The sequence below is a fragment of the Passer domesticus genome, chromosome 1 (assembly GCF_036417665.1).
Source record: "Passer domesticus isolate bPasDom1 chromosome 1, bPasDom1.hap1, whole genome shotgun sequence".
Classification (NCBI taxonomy): Eukaryota; Metazoa; Chordata; class Aves; order Passeriformes; family Passeridae; genus Passer; species Passer domesticus.
In genome coordinates, this window is record NC_087474.1 from 90,471,523 (window position 1) to 90,495,541 (window position 24,019).

The 24,019-nt window shown below is 35.9% G+C and overlaps 1 protein-coding gene across 1 annotated transcript in view; it reads right to left on the reverse strand.

Annotated features, from left to right (window-relative positions):
• ADCY2 (adenylate cyclase 2) overlaps positions 1-24,019 on the reverse strand; it is a 206,010-nt gene that overhangs the window by 33,149 nt on the left and 148,842 nt on the right. The window contains exons 13-16 of the mRNA XM_064428914.1: positions 22,834-22,903; positions 20,111-20,208; positions 14,409-14,493; positions 2,317-2,454 (exon numbers count right to left, since the gene is read on the reverse strand). Of these exons, the coding sequence (XP_064284984.1) occupies positions 2,317-2,454; positions 14,409-14,493; positions 20,111-20,208; positions 22,834-22,903 (391 nt within the window). The remainder of the gene's footprint in view (positions 1-2,316; positions 2,455-14,408; positions 14,494-20,110; positions 20,209-22,833; positions 22,904-24,019) is intronic.

Here is a 24,019-nt window from a genome sequence, read left to right on the forward strand (position 1 = left end):
TGTCAGCTCAAGCAGCTAATTTCAAATAAAATTGCACCCCCACTCTTCTCCAGCCTCCCTTGACCATGAAGACTGAGTTTTTATTTGGCATTTGGGTCTTAATGATGATTTATTAGGTGTGGCATGGTTAGACACTCTTTATCTCCATTAAATGCTAATGGCTACATTTTGCCTTCTGCTACTGAAATGGTTCATGGAGGCAAATGCAGTTAACGGACTCTGCTATTAAGTACATGTTGCTTGGAGATATAATAATGATACTTCAGAGTCTCTCCCACAATTTGCTAATGCAAAATTCACAATCACATTTAAAGTCATTTTTGCTAGTCAAACTATTAAGGTTTAATTTCAAGGTGGGAATTGTACTTAAAATTATCATCTCATGAATATCATGGAACATGATTATTATGTTACTCTGTAACATTGCTTATAAGGCACTAAGACTTTAAAATACAGCCCATTAGATATTACTATAACATTCAGTCCACATAAACTGGACATGAGCCAATAAAATTAAAATCTTTTTCTAAAACTTAGGTACAGAACAGCTCCTTTTTTTTTGCTAAAATGTCTTTTACTACTTGAAGGCCAAGTTTTAAGTGGGCTGTAAACACTAGTATAACTTTAGTCTAAGCGAAAAACAGTTGCTGACCATATTTTCTTTTAGACTTTTAACTTAATAAATAACCATATGCATGAAGTCTAACTCAAAGTATAATTTAAACCCAAGTTTGCTCTTTCTTTTCTTCTGATACATGTACAGAGATTAAAATAAGAGAAAATCTAGCCTGATCTTCATTGTACAAGTTACTAAATCTCTGAGGTTTTTGCTGGTGTATAACTTTTGCATGGCTAAAGGTTATACTTCAAAAAGAGTTTTCAGCTAATGGAGAATCAACAGCTTTTCAGAATAACTGTTTCCATTGCTAACTGCTTTCACTGATTAAAAGTCAATTTATATTCAGTTTTATATTATTTTCAGCCACTGCCTCTTTGAGTTCCTCCTCTCCCAGCCTTACACACTAAATTCAATTAGGTGAATTTTAGATTTTGGAAATGGAATTGGTTTTGTGTTTCTTTCCTTCAAAAAAAGCAGGAAAAGAAAGAACAGAAAACCAACATTAACAAGACTAGAAAAATTTAACAGTAAAATGGAGAGAACACTCTACCAGCTATTTCAAGTGTTCACTTTTAAAAGCCCACATTACATCATTTGGACAAGTTTAGTACTTAATGTAACAAATGATTGATTAAGAATCCCCTGAAATGTGGGAAAACAAAATAAAACAGTGTAGGTATTATCAATCTCTAAGTCCTTTACAAATCCTAAGTAACAAAAGTACCAGCAACTCAAGCAAGCATTAGGGCTGTGATTTCAAAAGCACTGAAATGTGAACTTCACTCACTTGAAACGTGAATATTTATGCATTGATGTTGTCATGAAAACATTGCCTAAATAAAGGTTAGATTTCCCACTTTGCAGAAGCAGAACTGAACTGGAACCCTTTCACAGTTTACAAACAGAATCCACCTTAGCCAACAGGACAAAATAAAAGAAGACTTTTGATCCCATGTACTGCTCATCCCATTAGACAACAGACCCTTCTGACTAAATGAGATCATTAAGATTCATGCTTTAGCCAAACTAATGACACATTTACTCTATAATTACTTACAGATATACTCTATAATTTACTCTATAGGTGGAAAGGAATAATAAAATTACATGGATTTTCTCTCTTATGAGAGAAAAGCACAGGTTGAAATCACTTAAGTAAACGTAAGCCCTAATAAATTTGTAGGTCAGTACTTTTGAAGTTTTGAAAAATCTTTGAATTTTTTTCTTATTAAAATAAAAAAAAAGACAAGCATGTGAAACCAGTAATGTGTACATTATGATGATTTTGGGGTCAGTAGAGGAGCATCACAAAACTGAATAAAGTCTTCCACAAATCCCGTGAGGAGATACTTCATTCTTTCAGCAATGCTGCTTTTCTAAGCGATGCACAGATGACTAAGGGACTTGTGCAATTCAAACCTGAGATTTAATTGTTTTCTGTTCATTATAAATAATATTTTTCTTTAACAAATTTAGCCAGGGTCTGAGCTCTTGTTAAGCATCCTGTTTGCAGAGGTCTTGATTACACAGTATGTTTTCTTTTGCTCTGCTTTACATTTCTGTCTCTGGAAATTATCACACAGGTTCCTGGCATAGCAACAGGCCATAAATTTAATACCTAAACAAATACTGAATAACAACAATAACAAATCTTAAATGGACAAAAAAACAGGAAAAAATACCCCTTTTTCCCTTACCATATTGAATACAGCCATGGTTAATATTATAGCAGTGGTTGTCAATGTAAGAGTGATCCTTGGCCAAGGACGGTTTGCAATTATTCCAGATGATTTCAGGATCCACAACAATGAAGCTGATGCTTTCTTGCTACATTGCTAAGGGCAAACAGTTTGGAAAAGAGAAAAAAAAAAAGATTTTTAGTATATTTAGTTGGTATAAACAAGGGTAGAATTAAAATATCTCAAAACTGAGGGTAGTAATAATCTTACAACGTTGTACAGAACTTTTTAACTATTATAGTCTCACGAGAATGACAGATCACGATTAAACATGAACATAAAGAAAAATGTATTTAAAATCTCTGCCATAATATCACTTCCATTAAATAATTATAATTTGCAAATACCTTACTAAATATTCCATCCATATTACTAATAATAGCAAAATACAGAGCTGACAGCAGTGTCATTACCTTTTTAACATCACAAAACCCTTGAAAATGAACTGACCTGCCTTAACTGAATTGAAAGAATCATGTTTAGTAGCCTCTGGAAACTTCAAAATGTAAATAATGACTCTGCAAAGTCTTCAACACAGAATAAAGCCTAGATGTGTCCCTGGCAGACCACAAAACAGGAGAGCTTCCAGGCTTTTCTTTCATCTTTTTGGAGTCTTATTTGATAATTAATTTTAAATGGAAAGTAACTCAGCAGAGCAAATCAACCTTCCCTAAGACTATCTAGAAGGCAAATAAGCATTTCATAAAAAAACAGGATTAAAATTTGACACAAAAAGTGAACAGAAAGATTTTCTTATAGAGTGGTAAAAATTAACAATAAAAAACTCTAACTCATTTAATCTGCTTCTAAGAAGACATTGCAAAGTCTCCATTCATACATGCACAGTGCCTAGAGGCACAAGAGGCTCAGAGAGAATAAACAATAATTTGTGACACATCCAATAAACATTAATTTTCCCAAAACTTTAGCAATGAGGAGATAAGGTTGCCTAGAAGCATCTTGTGCCCTTTCCAAATGTCAAATTCAGTTTTATGGAAACCCCTGTAAAAAAGGCAAGGAAAATTTAAGGAACATGACAATCCCACAAAAATATTTTTTTTTTCAATATGTGTTTTCTATTTACTTAATATTATCTGAGATGGCTTTACATATTGTTTTCACCCTTGCCCCAGCCATCTGCAGAGATACAAGCTCAGAAAGTCTCAAAAATGGGAACTCAAGCACGAAAAACTACCAAACACAGGACTTAATTTACAGCACTGATCTATTTGTTCAGGTTCAATAGCTATGGCACATCGTGCTACATGACACCACTACCCTACGTGTGGGATGCATTTTGCATGATACTCTTTATCATACTGCATGTAAGTATTTTTATCCTAATTACACGTTATGTGGACAAATCCACTGTATATGCAGGGCTTTTTTTCACGTATGGTTTCCTTTTATGACAGGAGTTTTGCATACTGAATTGGGCAGATTCTGATTTCAGTTCCAGGAAGGTCAAAACAATCACTAGAATCTTAAGGATGGACAAAAAAAGGGGAAAAAACTTTTATACAAACATTAATACTCTCCCTTATTAAAAACCTACCCAAAAACATAACTCAAAGGACCTGCATTTTTGATCAAAAAATTCCTGCTCAAAAGCCTTTTTGAACTCCCCAGCCTTGTTCTTCAGCCCTAAGTACATAGCAAATTTCAAGGTAACTTGAAACCACACATAGCTTTTACAAAAGTTTTGTCATCCCTCCCACTTCAATATACTAAAAAGCACAAAGCATTGATTGCCGCTGTTGCTACAGGAGGGAAGTGTTACAATGGATGCAGGGAAGGCATCTGTGTGAAAATGAATCATTCAGTTATCTGTCTAGTCTGCCTAAAACCTAATTAGTCAGGCAGCATGGATTTATGGCAAATTAAAACAGTCATGAAATCGTGCCCTAATTACTCTTTACCTTTATTATAGCTCACCTGGAGCTTTACTACAACTTAACCTACATTGTTCTCTGATTTTCTTGGAAATTTAAAAGCAGCTGGGTAAGTTTAAATTGCGTTAGACAGAGAGAACTAGACAAGTACACTGAGAAAGTACTAGGAATATAAAATAGCTAAGAAGTTATATATATATATTTTTAATATACATATCTATATGTAAAGCTGTACACTGTGTTCTTTCTGAATTACATTACATTATATACTGTTCAAGAAAAGCCTTTAGGAATAGAAATTCAAAGAAAATTAGCTAATGATGGAAATAAATTACATGGTCTAAACAAGATATAATGTATTATGAATTTTACAGGGTTTATGCTACCTGATGAGAGGCTAATCAAATCAAACACAAATGGTGATGATCAAAAGGGCAATGACAGTTGATGAGTAACATCATCAACAGAAGTCACTGAATTTTCTGCTTCTGAAATGACTGAAAAGAGGTTGCTGCAGTCATGATTTCTGATGGGAAAACTACCAGAAGCTTCACTGAAAAATCTTCCTTTCCAGGATGCCCTGCCTCTTCAGGGTGTTTTCTGCCTAACAGGCTAGCAGGCTAACAGAGGATAGTTAATTTTGCTAATGGGCAGAAATTTGGAATTGTATAAAACATGATGGTATATCGTAAGGGCATTGTGGGTATGTAGAAAACTTACATGGCATTTAGTGGATGGGACACAGGAGAGGAAAGGAAAGCATAAATGTGGATCAGAGATGTACAAATATTGGTAGATGGTGACAGGAAGGGATGAAAGGAAATGCAGGCAGGTGAACACTTTTCCAAATGAGTCTATTGCATATTGTTATTAAATTCTATCTCTAACCATCCTCTATGTAAGTGCAGTCCTTATTCTGAGCCTGCATGTGTGTGAATGGCAGCAAACTTCATGCTGGACTAGATGGCAAGGGGCACAGGATGGGTGCCAGGCACTGGAGACAGATAAGCAGGTGAGCAACTGAGGGTGTCAGGAGCTGAACTGTCTCACACCAGTCCCTGAGGAGACCCACAGGGTGTGTGTGTGTAACCATACAGAAAATTCAAACAGAACTGGTTGGCAAGTAGGAGATCTACATTTGGAAAGACACAAGGGTTGAGCTAGTCACTTTGTAAGGGGGGCAGAGTCTGGGTATGTATATTGTACTGACTAAAATTCCACATGCCAGACCCATGAGTGAAAGTGTGCCTGTGGATGTTGACAATCAGGAAGTGTATATTCCAGCAGTCCTGGTCCTCCAGAAAGCAGGAACTAGCCCATCAGTGTAGATCGTGTTTACGTGAGTGTTGTGTGTTGTTGCATGGGGGCTATAAGAGAGCTGCTCTGCCAATGGATCTCTGTGATTGGGCCTCTGTGTATGGTATATGCCTGTTTTCCTATTGGGAACACATGCCCAACCTCACCACAGGTTGCACCTCGGACTTCAAAGGCAGTGGGACAGGAGGATCACCTCCCTAGGTTTTGAATTCCATCAAATTTTGCTTCAGTGGGTCAGGAAGGAGCACTTCTCAGCTCCTGACCTCCACTGGACCCAACAAGCTCTAGCAGCCCTTACTTTGAATTTCAAAAGCTTAAAAACCACAGCTCAGTAAAAAATGCAAAACAGTGTTGCAAAAAAGGTGCTTTCGTGTTTTAGTAGTGCTACACAATGTAAATTGAGTTTTCTCTACTCATATGAACAATTTCTGTTATCTTAACTCTGAGGATAAAATTAACTCTCATACAGAAAAATCACTGCTGAACTCCAGTATCTAATTACAAGAATGTCAGCATCAAATGATGGTGACTTCTCAAACTTTTCTACTTTAACATCAATGCTTCCAATTGTTAAATTTGAACTTTTTTTGTATTTGAAAGTAATAATTGAAAAAAATTACAGTATAGAATTGCTGAGACTACTTAGCAATGCCCATGCTGAGAACAGCATGTATTGCTGAGAACTCTCTTTGTTTTCAAAGTGCCTGGAAAACAGGTACAGGCTTATGTAACTGCTGTACTAAAATGCCTTGCAATAATTCCAATTTTTCTTTGCTTACAAGATTTTTGAACAATATCACCTGACCTTGCTAATATATTTTAGCAAGGAGGAACTTATTGGACTGATTTTCTACACTTCTTCACAAAAATGTTTTCCTGCTATCATCAAGGGGGAAAAAAGAGCAACTTTATACTTAGAAAAGGCCTGGAAAACAACAAAAATGTTAGGAAACAATATATCATTCAGACAACGTGATTAATCAATAAAGAGATTCCATTATTTCCATTGCTCTTCCTAAAATTACAAGACACAGATGGTTCTAGCCAGAAGAACAATGTGAGTTATGTTAAGAGTGCAACTTTTAAAATTAAGTTCTAGGTAGTTATTTCCACTTGTCAAACAGAAGCACAAGAGTGATGTATTTCTTACCAGTCTGTTTTAATGCACAGCTCTGAGTTCTCGAGGGGGAAGAGCCCTGTTTATTTGGCACATCTGCCCTTCCCACCTTATCTGTTAAGCCAGAGAGAGTCCTGAAAGGAAAACTTGTGACAAAACCCTAAAACTTTTTAAGCCATTGAGTAGATATTCCTTGGAAAACATGAAAATATACACTGTTGAATAATAACTCTCTGTGTGAATAACAGATTTGCTGAACTTTATTTCACTTTTGAGCAGTCCAGATCCAGCCCATATGTAGTTCTTACTACTTCTTACTACTGCAGCAGTTCAGTACTGCTGAAAATCTGGGGAATCCCTGGAAGCACTGGAGGAGTGGGGATAATGATTAAAACCACTCTTAAAAGCAGACTTAGGCAGTTTTATTTTGCTGATTCCATCACACATATTTTGTTGTAAATGTTATGTCTCCTGTGCAATTTTCTGAATAAAATGGAGAATGAGATTAAAGAATCAGTCGTTGAAAGCATGCAAGTAAGATAAAATGTCAGATCTCAGTAGCATTAGAGAATATTACAGTGCGTATTCTAAGTGGAGCTTGCAGAATATGGTTCAGTGTTTATCATTTACTGACTAGAAATAATAGGTATTTGTAGTATGAGAGGTGACTAATGTATTACTTTTTCATCTGAACATGTTAAATCTGATATGACAGCACAGCATGATAATGAGCAATAACTTATTTTGAATATTCAGGACATTAAAAATGTATCCTGTGTTGTCTTTCCACACATAAAAACCTACTTCAGCATTTAATAAGATGAATGCTGTCTTTCTGAGGGAGATCAAGGAACTGGTGCAAGAACTAATTGTGACAGCTATGTTGTAGATGAAAGACAGCGTTTCAAGAGCTGTCACACTTCTCCTTCACATGCTAGTTGAGGTTGGAACATCTCCACTGAAAGCTTCTTATTTACAGAAAGCCAGTGAATCAGATTTTCTACAGTTCTATTGTTGTTCTTTTCATTTTGCATTCAGACACAACTCGATATTTTACCAATACTGATGCTTCAAATAATGAAATCAAGAGAAACAAAATTCAGATTTTTTTCACATGCTCGTTTTCACTCAGAGTTGAAGAAGACCAAAGTTCAAACCCAAAGAGCTTGCTGACAGCAATTACACTCACCTAAGCTTGGAGAAGGGGGATTTTGCTATACAGACACAAGCTTTCGCTTTGCATACTTATAAATGCTCCTAATGTTGACAAAAAGGACCAAAGTACTTCTAAAACAAGTACTGTAACACCAAGATTTTGAATTCCATGGTGGCACCTGTATATCTTAGCCAGGAATTTCGAATCATACAAAACACATCCAGGTGAAAAGTCCATTCAGTTTCTACCTCATGCAACTGACTGGACAAAATCTAGAATCCTGAATAGAGAAATAACAGCAAAAACTAAAGTCAGCATCACATTTTTGATTTCACCATATTTTGCAGTGCTAATTTACAATAGGCCATGTTAAAATGGCCATGTGGTTCACTTCAGCTGTGCCATTCAAAGGAAAGAACATATCAGTGTGATGCCTAGAGAGTCTGATCTGGAGGAGAGGCTGCACAGAGTTAAGAAGGAATAAAGTAGGTATTTATTAGAAGGTGCCCTACAACTTGGGCAGTACAGGTGCACGGCCATGGTTCTACCCAAGATGGACCCAAGATGAATGATAGGTCACGAGTTTTCACACTTTTATAATTTTGGTCTATTTACATATTGGTGTTAATTATCCAATTACAGCTTCAGGTTTTGAAGTCTCATCCTCCAAGATTGCTCTCCTCAGTTCCCTGCTGTTTACACTTTTTGTACCCAAAGCTGTGACTAAGTCCTTGGTTCTCGGGGTGGAAAAGGATTGTTTTGTCTAATTAAACTGTGGACAAAACTTGCTAACACTTTATATGAAGTTCAGAGTCACACACTAAGGCAGCACAGAATCTGAAAAATATGAAAGCTAAAATTTAAGGCATCATTTCCCCCCCAGAGAGGCTTGATAAGGCCTTTACCTTGTCAAGTCTGCATTCTAAATGTCTACTAATAATAGGTAATTAATAATAGACAAATATCTAGCAACAGTAAAAATCTAACAGTAAATACAGATATGCCTTTAGACAGATAGAGTTCAGTCCTGGCACTTCCTATGCTGTTTTCTTCACGCAAGAAAACATACAATCACTGTGTTGTATGCTACTTTAAGTTGTTCTCAGTTCCTCCGATCAAGGTTTTATTTTTTTCTCAGGAAATATTTAAAGATCCACTGGTTTTGAGAAAAATCAAACCTGAATGACATTTTAAGGACAATGCTCAAGGCACTGAACTGTAGAGGAAGGATTTCCAAATGCTGCATTCTCCATCAGCCAAGTCTCGATCTCCAAGTGAGGTTCTACCATCCAAAAACTGTCTCACACAACAGGAGCTCTGATCTGAGCCCATAGTCCAGTACTAGCACACCATGGGTATCAGCTCTCAGGTAATACATGTACAGACCATTGAAAACAATCTGGATGCTCTCTGCTTTTCTGCTTTTTTAATAATCATAGGAAAAATTGTTCGTACACTCAGAAGCACAATTGGGTATTTGAAATTAACTTACAATCTCATCATGGGCAAAGACACATTGCTGGATTTAAAAAGTTAATAAAAGAGTATTTTTGGCAAAGCAGACATAAAGAATGTGGTTTTAACCAAGTCAGGAAATTCTTCAGGTGGCTTCAATCATGTAACTGATGTTGTAAATAGGTAACTCAAGAAGCTAAGTAAGAAGAAGGATTTTTGTTTGAAATCAGTACACTTATAACAATTCCTGAAGTCTGAACATGGTACTTAACTAAGTGGTGATGGATTTGCTATTGTAGTGCCTCTGCTAGAGACTCATCAGAATGACTTTAAGGATTGATGAGCCTCTTCCATGGACCATCTTTCATGAACCCTGTTGTAGGTACCAAAGTGCCTCTTCAGGTTTTCCTTGCCTAAACATCCCTGTTTTAATCTTCATTTACAGGCAAAGCCTTACTATTGAAGAAACAAAAGGGTCTAGATCTTTCATCTACATCTGCATTAAAAGACACTAATTTCAAAGGTAAAATTCCAGACTGAAAATAATTTCCAAGTAATGCTGGTGCTGACATTCCTCTCCTCACAGAGCTTTTAATTATCTTATGTGTACACAGTACTTATGACTGTACCTAAGTACCAATGCCAATTGCTTTAGAATGAAATACAAACCCCTGCAAAAAAAGGTAAAGATCACTCTGTAAGCAGTGATGTGGTGTAAATAATGTGCTCTCTTCTAGCAGCAACAGGGTCATATACTGCCTGCCCTTTGTCAGAGACTTCAGTAACTTCAAATGAGACCACCTTTCTCAACTGTGAAGCCAGTTATTTTCTGCTGTTTGTTCTGTTGGTATTGTGTTCTTCTAATTCCATTATTCAATTGGGCATCTAAGAGAGACTATAGACATGCCCAGATGAGATGACATTACTTCTATCTTCTCTGTTAACTTCAGTAGTCAAACAAGTTTGCAAGGTATAAACATATGCAGCAAAAAAACCCCCCATTTAATAATAATAAAATGTTACTGACACAAAAAGAATGTCACATCAATTAAGTGCATGTATGTCCCAGGTAATGCAAATAGATTTTTGGACAGTACTTGCAACAATGCATAAAGAACATCTGCTTGAGATTAATACTTCTCTGGCCAGCAACCCCAAAGATCTTTCCTTCGCATGCTTAGCGTCGTTTTTTTTCCCACTGAATGCACTATATTTTCCAATGTATCATTTAGGTACCAGATGATTGCTTCCTTGTATTCACAGCAAGAGGTAAAACACATCTAACATTTACCAGGTCTGAGGCATTTCACATGCATTCTATGAACTCATCTGTACTTCAAGAAGATAGAGTCACAGAAAACACATGAGCTAAAGGATAATCACTGTCCTCTATTCCTCCATTTGGGAAAGAAACGCCTCAAGGGAAGTTCAAAGAAAATATTCAAAATTAATTAAAAAGAAGGGCCTACATTTAAAATATGAAAGAATAAGACAAAAAGCATCTTTATGACCAAGAATATTCATAATCTTTAAGACTATGAGTATCTCTGGACACTGTGACTATCCAAAAAACAAACAAACAAAAAAAAAAACATAAAAAAATTTAATAGGCACAAAAAAGTAATTAGAACATAGAATATATAAATTTTTTCAAGTTTCAGGATATATGCCATTTTAGCTAGGATTGAGCAAGGTTTAATGACTATGGGAAAATGACTGTTTCTGTGAGAACTGTCAGCTCTTCCCGCCCTCGGCCCAAAACCAGCAGGGGATGCCACGAAGACAGGCTCTGGAAGTCTCAAACCTCCTCCTTATTTCTGCTACTATGGTGCTGCACCATTTGATGGAAAAATTCCTATTCTTCTCTAACGGCTGAATTATCACTTCACCCCAGACTGAGCTGGGCCACGCTGCAGTGCTGCTGAACAGCAGAATCAATTAATAGAGTGAAACAGTGAGCATAAATCTCTTCTTACAATACTGCAATTAAATTCCATAAGCGCTAGTAATTTTAGCATTACAGTCTGGATTGAGGTTTTTTTTTGTTTTGTTTTGTTTTGTTTTGCCAATGAAATGAAAATCATACAGAGAAATTTGTTCAATGTTGGTTTTTGTGGGACTTACTCTCTTCGGCGGTTACAGCCATTTGTAATAGGTAAAGACTGAGAGTGCGAAGTGTCAAAAGTACTAAGAGAAGCACATATAACACAGTGATACCCAGGTGACCTAAACTGAACTTAGATTTTGCTGTCTTTACTGGCATTTCAGGTCCCACTCTGTCAATCTTGTAACAGTCCTGTAAATATTTGACTGCTACTGCAAGTTTATGTACCAGGTTCTGGTGCTCAGGTTGGTGGTGAGACCCAGCCCTGGCTGGGCACCTTGGGAACACCGGGGCAAGAAAGAGCCCAAAATATTGGGCAGAGAGAGGAGAAGGGAACACAAAGAGAGAAACAGAAGAGGGAACCCCAAGGCTGGAGAAGCAGGCACTCCATGCTGGAGCAGATGACTGAACCGCAGCTCATGGAAGACCTGTGCTGCAGTAGGTGATGCTCCTGAAGGAACTGCAGCCTGTGGAGTCCTGAAAATTGAGTAGGATGGAACTGGGAAAGGAAGGAGCAGCAGAGAGAAATGTCTATGCACCAACCACACTCCCCTACTTGTACTGGTTGACAGAAGGTAGAGGACTCTGGAGCAGAGGAGTGAAGGTAAATTTGGGAAAGGGTGGCTTTAATGTTTGATTTTGTTTCTTATAACACCAATCTATCCTAATTGGCAATAAATTACATCAATTATCCCCAAGTTCTGTCTGCATTTTCTGTGAAAATAATAAGTCAGTGATCTCCCTGCATATCTCAAGCCATGAGCTTTCTCATTGTATTTTCCTACCCCATCCTTCTGAGTGCGGCAGAGTGAGTGAGCAGCTGGTGAGTGCCTGGCCTGTAGCTAACTCACCACATTTCATCTCTCAGGATCAGACAGGCACAAAAAATTCTTGGGTTTTTTGGTGCATTTTAAGATGAGATATTTGGTGATTTTAAACTTTGTAATTGTGTCCAAGTCCATGTACACACAAGCAAATCCACATTTACTACATGGATTCTATAAGGGAATCCAAAATGTACCTCTTTAGAAAAAGAGGTGTGAAAAAAACCCAAACAAACCCAAACCTATTCAGCCTTAGAATGATAAAGCCTGATTTCTGTTAACAATGTCACTGTTGAGTGAAAACTCAGATATCAGTATTAGTTTCTTTGAAATCTTAGACTTTTTCTTCTTAAAAAAAAAAAAGCATTTATGTTGATGAGTCAGATAGTGCAATAAATATGCTACCAAAATATAACATAGGGTGTCACTGTGGTTAAAGCTGCAAAACAATGCTTGGATTTTGACACAAAGGAAGAAATCTTAGGAAGAGAACAAGGGAAAGGAAAACCTACTGCTTGTTTTGTTAGCTGTTTCCCACCTCGTGGGGAAGACCTGGGTTCTTGTCACCTTAAGAACTACATCCATGCACATGAAGGAAAGACAACACTGCACCAACTATGGTCATAACTTTCTGAAATCTTCTTAGGAGCACAGTTTCTGTATGTGAGCAGCTGAACTCACAAAGACATGGACATAAATAACTCCTTTCCAAGTTGTTTAGGTTAAAACATGACAACTGGCAAGTCATCAGAAATGCAATGATAGATCTCCATTTCTATTTACAGTATTTACAGTACTTATATGATGTGGGCAAAAAGGCATTGAAAATAGCTGTTAGATATTATTCAAGTGGCACAATTCTACAACTCTGACTTGGAATATTGCTTAGCCATCCCTTTATATGCAGAAAAATGTATTTCTATTCCTCCTAAGTAACACTATAAATAAAAGCCCCAGGAGAATTTATGTGCCAGTACTTCTTGATACCATTTCATTAGCACCTCATTTTCCTACTGGAAAAGGCTAGCTTTCCTTTGAAGGATTTTTTTTTAAAGTCTGCTTATTCAAGAGTAGTACTCTGACTTCATCATTTTACTCTCAATTTACTGTCAATATCAAACAGCAGTCAAGTATAACATTACATGAGAACTAATTTTTGCTGTTAAGTAATAGCAATACCTCTAAGACCTCACTCTAATGATTAAAAACATTTAAGAATATCATTGCATTATATTTCAGATTAATTCCTGAGCAGTATCAGCATCCCTAACTTATTGGAAAGGTATCTGAAATGTATATTAATTATATTTTCTTGAAAACATGTCCTGGTTAATTACAAGACTCACAAGAGAAGAAAACCTACTTCCTCTCTTTTTTTCTTTAACTACCTTGTCATACTGTTTTACTGCATACTAAAGTAATTGTCTTTCCCATGTGCGTTTTTAATAAAAGATCTTTCATTTTCTCTATGGGAGCTCATGCAAAGACAGAGAAGTGGGGATGCCATATGCAGACTGCATTCACTTTCTTACAAATCCTGAAACTCTTTATTCTTATTATAGATGGAGTTCTATGTTGGATCTATTTGAGAACTGAAAGGGGAACATGCTGAAAGGCAGAATGGTTTGCTCACATAGTGAATTAAATTCTTAAATTCGGCATAATATTACATACACTAACAGGTATTATAATAACACCCGGACCACACAGTGACAAAACAGGAAATTTACTAAAACATTTTTATATTTCAAACAAAATTATTATGGTGAAATATTCTTTAAACTCAGAAAATGGTCTTATACAATACTTAAACAAATACACAGTCCTGCAAATTAAAGCAATCATAAGATGAGTCACCTCCTGTAAGCACAACAGCAAAAAATAATTTGAAAAGGCAATCTATCAAACAAAACTGAAAACCTTTCAGATGATCCAGTTTCATATGAGAAACAGAATATTAGTGTTGATACAGATAACCACTGCATTGGCATTTTCTGCTTTTCAGATAAATCAGGACATTTTACAGAAAACCAACACGGACAAAACAATGTCCACAGAAGCCTGAGTATGCAAATCGTTTTCCCTTTAACTGGTACTCTGCAAAGGCAGAGTGACTTGGCAAAATCAGAACATGTTATTTCAAAGAAACCATCAACTAATGGATTAGATTTCCTTGAATACCTACCAAAAGCTGTCCAGCGAAACAGATAAACAAAATGAAGGAAAGAAAGAGAAATGCAGCCCCAAATGAAATTCCAAGAATAGATGTTCTAGAAGAGAAGAAAAACAGGTATTAATTTCTTGGTTACACATTTGTAACATGACATTTCTTTGTCTATAATACTGATGATATGAAAAAGTACAGTGTGCAAGTTGCAACTTCCACACATCAGTGCCATGGAAAACCGACTCAAGCCCTCACCCAAATGACAGGCATTTCCCCTGCCATTTTCTCAATTCAGGAATGCTTGAATTAAATTACCTCAGACTTGCAAAGTTATTAACATGAGAAGATAATAATTTCCACATGTATAAAAACAGAGTATATTAAGAGAAACAATGCTTAGTTTTGTTTTAACTTTAGGATGCCTGTATTAAAGAAGATCCTTGCTGCTTCAGTTATTTGTAGTTGATTTTATAATAATATAAGAGTCTAATAGACATACAAAATAAACCTGCTGGTGGTGTACATTCACCCCTAAAAGGCAGAAAACTGCACAGGTCAGTGATGTCTATTTTCCGCAGAAGCTGCAATATCTCTGATGCTGATCACCCTTACTCAGTGCTACTGTTCATCCTTTCCTTCTGTGTTATATATAGAAAGATCTAGCCAAAGCAGCATCCCTGGATACTCAGTAAACAGGGATTCAGTAACAATCTGTGTGTTCCTTCATTCATTCCCTCATTCATTCATTCTGCAAATGTGGAAATCTCTCTATAGCAATACCACAGTATAGCAAAATTGCTCCATCAGGCACCATGTGAGAGCTTCTCAGCACATCTACCTAGGGAAAGATCTGTGGAGCCTAATTATGTTTAATGAATGCCAAGAGAAGAACAGAAGCTCTGGATCAACTGTGTTGTTGAAGCATGGGAGCTAGATGCAGTCATGAAGTCCCTCACCTGAGTACCTGCTTTCAGGCTTAACCCCAGATTTGACACTTTTACAGAATTAAAAAATATTTCTAAATTCCTTTGAGCCTCTGCAAATATCTTACTTTATCAGACATTATATGCCAGAAATATTAAGAAACATTTTGATCTGTTTTAACAACAGAGTTGTTAAATATTTTCAGGAAATAACAAAAAAACATTAACATCACCAACAAATCTGATGCCATTAAAAGCATTTTGGAGAGTAATTGATGAGCTTCCCTGCCAATCATTCAGAGAACTTGTTATTAATGATCAGTTTTTGGGCTGCATCAGCACAGCTGATGAAAAACAAACAACTGGCAATTCATAACATAGATTAATCATGAAATAATATTTCTTTAAAAAGTCTTTTGATGATCATTATTGCTTATGAATACATGTTCTTCAAGATTTTGTCATTGCAGCTGAGACAATAAGCTGTACATCAGAGCATTAAAACTAGTCTCTACTCTTAGGAATTGAAAATCTCATAAGCAACAGAAGACATGAAAGAAAAAAAAAACAACTAGGAAACTAAAAACAAAGCCAGTTAGAAAAGAAACAGGTTTATTTTTTACATATGTATAAACGCTTCCAATCTTATATGTCCTTAATTAACATTCAAAGAACCTTTCCTACATTTCAAAATATAACTATTCTTTCTCTGATATGAAGAACACAAGACAGGGGCCTCCACATCTTAAAAAATGACTCAACACAAGCACATCCTTATCAGTCAAGTTTGGAGTACATCCTTTTAGAAGAAGAAATGAAGATGTTTGAGAAACTGGAGGGCATGGGAAATAAAATTAACGTGGCATAAAGAGAGCTTATGCAAAGAGTACTTAATCTCCCAGGCAACAGACAAGAACAAAAGGTCTTTGTAGCAGCTTCACATAATCAATGATGCTATTGAAGGAGCACAAGAATTACACAGCAAGGTGAACAGGACAAAGAGAAAAAGACTGAAGGTAATAGAAAGTGGTGTCTTAAAATCCAGATTTAAGAGGTGAAAACAGAGAAAAAAAAAAAACGTAGTATTTTTGCTCCCCATACACCCTTCTTTTCTGTGAAGAGCAAGAATTCTGTTTCACTTAAGTGAAGACAAAATAGTTTCATGCTGCTCCTAGAAGGAAAGAAGTGGGCTGAAAACACTATGAAGACAAGCAAAAAGCTAAAAATTAAGTGCCACCATAAACAAGTCTCATTTGAGGCAATGACCATAGGAAAGCCATAATATGATTTCTTTCTTGTCACTGAAACATTACAAAACCAGTACAGGTCTTTACAGTACACTAACCTTGCTTTTGTTGTGTAGTTACCAGATGCATTGCATTGACAGATTTGAGCAAAATATTTAGTCAGAGGAGCACCTGAAATTGCCTAAGCCATGTAAGTTTTTACCTGCCTCTTCTATGCTTCAGGGAATTACCTCATTCTGCTTTCTGCTACAGTCCCCCACCAGAAACCCAAACAGGACAACCCTTGACCATAAACTACAGAGGGACAGTTTAAAAGTGAGGAAAAAATATGAGAACTTTTCAAGCTTCAGGTGGCTCCATGTCTATTATATATATAGTATATATATAGTATAATTATAGTATATATATATATATAGTATAATTAATGATCTTAGCTAAACTTGCATTTTTCTGGTTTCATTAGGAAATATCTGCTCTGGACAATTCATTTTTATCAGTGGTATGAGATTGGAAAAAAATTATAGTTACGTATATCTTGTTGGTAACTATTTACTGAAAACCAGAAATTTATTGGTGAAGATAAAGATACTGAAAAATGCAGAAAATAATGTAGTTTTTTCCTACAATTTTGTAACTTAGGAAAAGATGTGACTTTTGGCACATGTCCTTTAATGCAGAGAATTTCCTTAGCTTGTAGATAATTGTAATCCATGTTCTGAATAACAGGACTTCAAATTTTCTATAATGAAACCACTGCAACTGACAGTTATATAAGCCAATACTGAATTCAGACTTTTTGGTATCTGATAGTAGTTATTTGTTTCTTAAAGGAATTGATACTTTCACTAAGCCATCAAAAGATTCAATAGCTATGGACACCATATGGCAGTTTCAATGTTAAAACCGTATCAGTTCGGTTTTATATTTCCACTTGAATTGTTGGTACTTGTTTGATTCAATACAGAAGAAAAATAGCTAGTAATAATGCTTTCTCTTCACTTATACCATCTTATATCTTCTGTGCCTGCTTTTGGACAAACTTTCTAAGTACTGCCTCTCCGACGAAGAAATTCAGTTGTGCCTGATCAAAAATATAACGTGAAGGCCTCCTAACTGTGCCTGTTAGTTTGGCATGACTCAGGAAAAAACGACACAGTTTCTTGAACACAATGGCCTCAGAGAGTCAAGACTTGGGAAGAACCTTAAATGTAGCTTAAACACAATCCCTTACTTGAATACTACAAGTATCTCCTGTTCAATAGAAATATACTTTCATCAATTCACCACTCTGTATTCCAAAAAACCAACACTACCAATTCCATGCTAGTACCAATTCTGTTTGCTTAAATGAAGAGTATAGGGTTGCTGTGAATTAATAGGCATACTTCTCTCACTTGGTAGACCAGGAATTCTAGACAGCTACTAGGGCAGGCCTGTTCCAAGGAAATGTAGCGATAAAGATTTGCTTTCATTTAATGCCAATGAAGACCTACTCCTCATCATACATTTCACCCCAAGATATTGTTTTCTTGATTAAATTTATAATGACCACTTGGCGTAAAGCTTGTTATTAAAACACCACATTACTTTACTGACCCCAAGAAAATTAAGACATTAACAAATTTTTCCAGCCTTGAAAAAATGTCTGGTGATCTTAAAGAAATTACTTAGTACTTGCAACTTGCTGGATGTTATCCATCTTCAAATATCTCCAAATCTACTTTTAAGTAGCAGGCTGTGTGCCTGCACAGAAATCAATGATATTACACTACTGTAAAATCAGATTAATGGAATAGTGAATCAATAAAACCCAGTGACAGATTTAGTTCATCTCCCTGTCTTCATTAGACCACCATTTAAAAGTCCTGGAGAACTTTTGCAAAAAAACCAAAAAGGGTAGATAGAATTTTAGTGGGAAATAACATTTGCAGCATCAGAGTATGTTCAATTTTAGTTGCATTTGTGATGACTGCATACACTGGTGGTTTTTCAGCTTCTGTTGTTGTTTTTAACTTGCAATGCCCTTCTGTCTTCCATTTTTGCATCTATTAAAACAATCCACAGACCACCTGAAGCTGAATATCATTAATGTTGGTAACACCTGATTTTACACTTTTGCTTTTACAATTCAATATGCAGCCCTATAAAAGGATCATAAGACACTTAACATTTTGGTAATGAAAATGACAAAGCATTTATAAGTGTCTTTTGCTATGATTTTAGGAATATCAGAAATACCAGCAAGTTGGAGGATATTCGCCTTAGCTGAATACAGCTCCCTAGAGTTCACTGATATTCTGATCGATTTTAATGAGATAAAGAATTGGTTTAAGCAACATAGTAAGGATAGAGCAAAATGAATGTCTGACCACATGCAAGAGAGATGATAAATCTGGACTAATTTTCATTACTAAAATAAAAACAAAAAAAATCATACTGCTGGCTGGGAGCAGTAAGATCCACCTTTGGCTTTTGGGATGTGGTAAAACATGAGTTTCCTTGAATTTATTATTTTATTTACCAAAATACAGTATGAGCTTGTAAAATAAAATTTACCATGTCTAATTTAATATTTTTAATAATGCCCAAAGTCACACTCAAACATGTGCAGGATACTGCTGAATTCTTGGAAGGGTGTCCCTTGCTTTGTGCCTCCATTTGAGAAATTTGCTGGGAAACTGCTGCTGTAATATCTGAATAGAAGTCCATAAAACTTTATACATGTTATAAGTCTGCAGTACGGAAAGTCTATCTATAATTTCCTAACACTTCCTTCTGATTTTTAATTAAAATGTGAGTAAATACTACAGAACAAGAGCAATCACACAACTGTGGTTATAAATAATAATCTTGAAAGTACTTTACAGGAAAAAGGATTATGAGTTAAGAATTACTATATGACAGGGAGCATGAAGTGTTTGCTTTAGAAACAATCGCTATAAAACAAAAACCAACTTTTCACTCTGTAAACAATCAACCATAAAATTTAATTTTAAGAAGTCTAATAAAACATCCTATATTGGAACTGTCTTCCAGTTTTCAGCCTTTCTACAACAAGCACAAATATAAATCATCTCATAATGTATAAATTCTAATAAAAAGATTTATTCCAGAAATGGATTTTAATATTCCAAAATTAATTTTATAAAGGTACACTTTATGGTTATTAATGCTCTGTTTCCACACTCAGTATAGCAGTATTATCATAGTCATAAGTTAAATACAGTGATTTATCACAGTGCCAACTCTGTAATCCATTTTGTCTCACTCTAGTGTCCAACTGTCACACTTACTTTTAAATGCAAAGAGAGAAACTAAAAGGAATGAAGAATTTTTACTAATGTTTGGCATAACACTATCAAGAGTGTTTAAAATTAGAAAGAAGCCTAAGTTTGAAAATTGGCTGAAGTCCCTGATCTTTTCTGTTAAATTTAATTTCCATGAATTGACATATGCAAAGTAACAATTCCAATTTTTTTGACTTATATATATTTTTTTACACTAATGAGCGAATATATATAGGAACAAGTACATATTAAATATCACTTACTTTGGCAACACCAGAATCTGTACAACAAAAATGCAGAAGAATATGAGACAGGCACAAGTCACATAATACTTGAATGCAGGCAAAGTTGTTGCTCGATACTAGAAGAAAATAAAAGCAAATGTTAAAAACACAATTGCCAAACAGGTAAAATACAACCCAAGTGAATTTTCAGCTTAAGGATGCACATATGTAAAGGCAGTTCTTAGCAACAATAAATTTCCTGTTCTTCAGTGACTTCACATCCACTCACACATGGCTAGGGATTATCAGAAATAGTATTAATACTTTTGCTTATTGAAGAACAGTCATGTCAAATGGTTTTGCCTTGTTCCTCCACTGAACTCAATATCCCAAACTCAATATAAAAAGTTTAATTAACAAAAAAAATCCCCTCTCCCACCCCCTCCCCAAAAGAAACCCCATCAAAAAGAAAAAGTTAAAGCATAAGTTAAAATATTTTTAAGAATGGCCAAGCATTCTTCAAAGATTCCAAAATTCTTTGTGATGAATTCCTCAAATCAATTTTCAATTATTGACAAATACTGAATGGGCTGAAACAGTTACAAAATATGCAATATTAATTTAGGCAGGAAACTTCTGAGCACAAAAAGTAGCAAAGTGTAAGCTGTGCTACAGAGCATAGCTAGGAGGCACACTGATATTTACTGAACCTATATTATTACTTCAATTAAAATATTTCATGTCTTTGTTAAAAGGCTTCATATGTCCACTACTAATGTTATGTTACTACGAAACACTTGATATTCTTAGGAGAGAGTCAATTTGATCTGTTTTGTCATGAGAAAAATCTATTTATCTCTAATTAGTCTGTCTAGAGACATGAGAATTAAGCAATGAAATATTTATCAGAGTTGCTCTGCTATTTGAGATAGATATATCTAGGTTGAAACCAATTAAGTACTCAAAGGGAAATGATCTAAGTAGCTATTAAAGTTACTTACTCTATCCTACTTTGATTTTTTTTTCAAAGGATAAAAGTTCAAGATTTAATTACTAAGAAAAAACCCCCAAAGATTATTTTCACAAAGTGCTGGAGATGCAAACTTCAGAAAATGCAAAGTGCATGAGCTGTGCCTTCCAACTGCAAGCACACAGCTGTGTCTCTGTGCTTAATGCCAAGTTCTGCCTATGAAACCAGTGCACCAAAGTTTACATGAATATGTAGAAACTCACTTCTGCAACACAACATCTTTTTTTAATTGTATGACAAATTAAAAGCAATTCTTATCATTTATCTAACTGGATTACAAGGCAGAAATATGTCTTTGCTTGATGGGTACCTTTGCAGCAAGTTCTGCTCTTCCACCTGTCGTGTATGTTTGTAGTGGTCCTGTTCAACAATTTTGAACCTTGAGTTGTTATCAAAATTTCACAGAATTCTAATCTACTTTTAAATTTGTTTCAGTGTTTCACACTTCTCCAGGCATTTCCTAAAGAAGGCAGGCAATTCACCCCTTAGGTTAAACAATTGTTTTGTTTTATTATCTTTCTGTACTTTCAGGTCCCATAGGGCCAGAAAAGCTTCTGTTTAAATCAAAAGCAGATTTCTTACTAAGTTCTTCAAAGCCAAGACTGGACTTGTCAGCCATTAAAGGGTGACGAAAAAAGATATTAAAAAGCTGGATGCAAAAATAACAATTAACTCTTTGCTGTTCCACAGCATTCTACATGAAGATATTGGACTTCTACTGGGAGCATTGACTTGGCCAAATAACTTGATGTCGCCCTCTTCTTCTAAATTCTTCTAAGCCTTCTGATGTTTACATTTTTGCAATGGAGTTTCTCACGCACTTTTATGTAAATAATGATTGTTTTTGCATTCCTTTGTGGAGAAGGAGAAATTTGATGGACTGTTGGTTTGACCAGTGTCGTTGGAGAGGTGGCAATTTCATCCTCCAATCCAGGGTCACGTTTGGAATTCTATATGTATGGAGGTTGAGAAATAAACTTCCTTCTTTTTTTACCTTGGAGGTTCCAGTGTGCATGTCGTTATTTCGTGTCCTATTGTGACAATTTAGCTCCCAAATTTTCTCCCAAGTCATTGTCCAAAGTAAAAATAATGACATATTTCTCTCAAGTTCTCTTTCAGAATTCATTGGTTAGTAACAACCACATTAAAATCTCACGTGCTGCCAGGCACAGCTTTGCTCCAATCAGTGAACCCCCAAACACTAAGGATGAGACCACACCAGGTCTTGCTTCTTCTCTCTTAGGAAGTCTTCAAAACAGGCTCAAAGCGCCTTGAAACCTTTTCCACCCTAATGCACTGCAAGCAACACAAGACTGTGTCAGATGGCCATAACAACTATTCTGCTGAGTTGTGAAAGAATCTGAAAATCCTTTTGGATGCTTTGAACTGAAAGATATCTAGAAAAATAGCAAAGTATATATTCAACCACATGGGACACTGAGGATACGTTCTGGACAGTGTGAGCACAGCATGGCAATACTTCCTCTAGCTCTTCCTCACCAAATTCACCAATTTACACAGCCAGTTGTGGTCCAACCTACCTCTTACTTCCCCAAAGGAAAGCATAGCTGCTCAGCCACCAGCTGCCATCAGCTGCTCATGAGAAAGCAGAAAGAGGCAACTCCCCAGTCCTCCTGCTGAAGCTGTCAGTGAGTAGAAATACACACAAGGTCCACAGGGCCATAAAACAATTAACAGGCCTGACTTATTGAACTCATTGAAAATAACTTACTTCTTTTTCCAGAGTCTTATTATAGAAAAGAAGTGATATCCTTTGAATGTCTTCAGATTTAAGCCACTGCCTAGAAGAGAGAAGGAACATTATCACTGACATAAGAAGAAAGTAGTCCTGTCCCTTTCTATTACTGAAATGCAGCAAAATAAGAAAATAAGTTAGAATTGAGCAAGTTCACATGTTTTGCAGTGTATATGGTGAATTTCACTGACAGTAAAAGTGGAGACAGAAAATCCCCTCTCCTTTTTGCCTTCTACTGCTAAGGTACAGATGAACAATTGTTTTTCTGTTGATCATGCCTAAAGAGAATGGACAGAGAGATTTATATGATGGAACTCAGTGATATTCCACTCATGTCCAAAATATTGTAGTATTTCCAGTGGACAGAAGAGGTCCTGAGACAAAAACAGGCCTTGACAAGGTACCTTTAGGAAGGGCACTGTTATAATATGCAGGAGTGGAGGGTAGGTAAGTTGCACTTCACAAACTCCTGCAGCAAATGAAAATATAACAAACATTATTAAAAGAGGTGGAGGGATTTTGCCTTTGAACTGTTACGGTCTCTTGACCACAGCCCCATAGAGGTAGATTTCGATCTTTTTGCTGATTATAAACCCGTCTTCCCTGCTTTAACATGAGAAATAGCATAAATACTCTCATTGAAATGACAAACCTTTTTTGAACTAAGTGAATCTTGACAAAAGCTTGACATAACTTTTACAAAATGAGATGTTCTAATATGAAAGTCTACATTTATTTTAATAGACACTTGAAATTATATAGAATATTTAAATGTCAAGAGGGTTTGTCTGCTTGTACTTCAAGGGCACAATGCAAATTTGAAAACAAAAAATTAATTAAACAGATTAGTTCTGTGGACATGCAGTACTTCAGCTTGAACAATAGTAGCAGGGACTGAGATTTTTTCCAGCATTTCCAGCAATAATTTTAAATTAGGCTCTAAACTAGTAGTGTAGCTAAAGACTTCAAAATAAAAGGCAATGTCTCAACTGACAGTCTGTAATGCAAATAAGCAGCAGCAGTGAACCACAGTGGAACATATCCTAAATTAAAGTCCTGGAGAACAGGAGTGGACAGAGTGGAGTGTAAGCTATTAGCTTTAATTTGTGAAATGGAAAATATTTGTTTCCTTGCCTGGGAGATTGTCCCTGTTTCTGTGCAA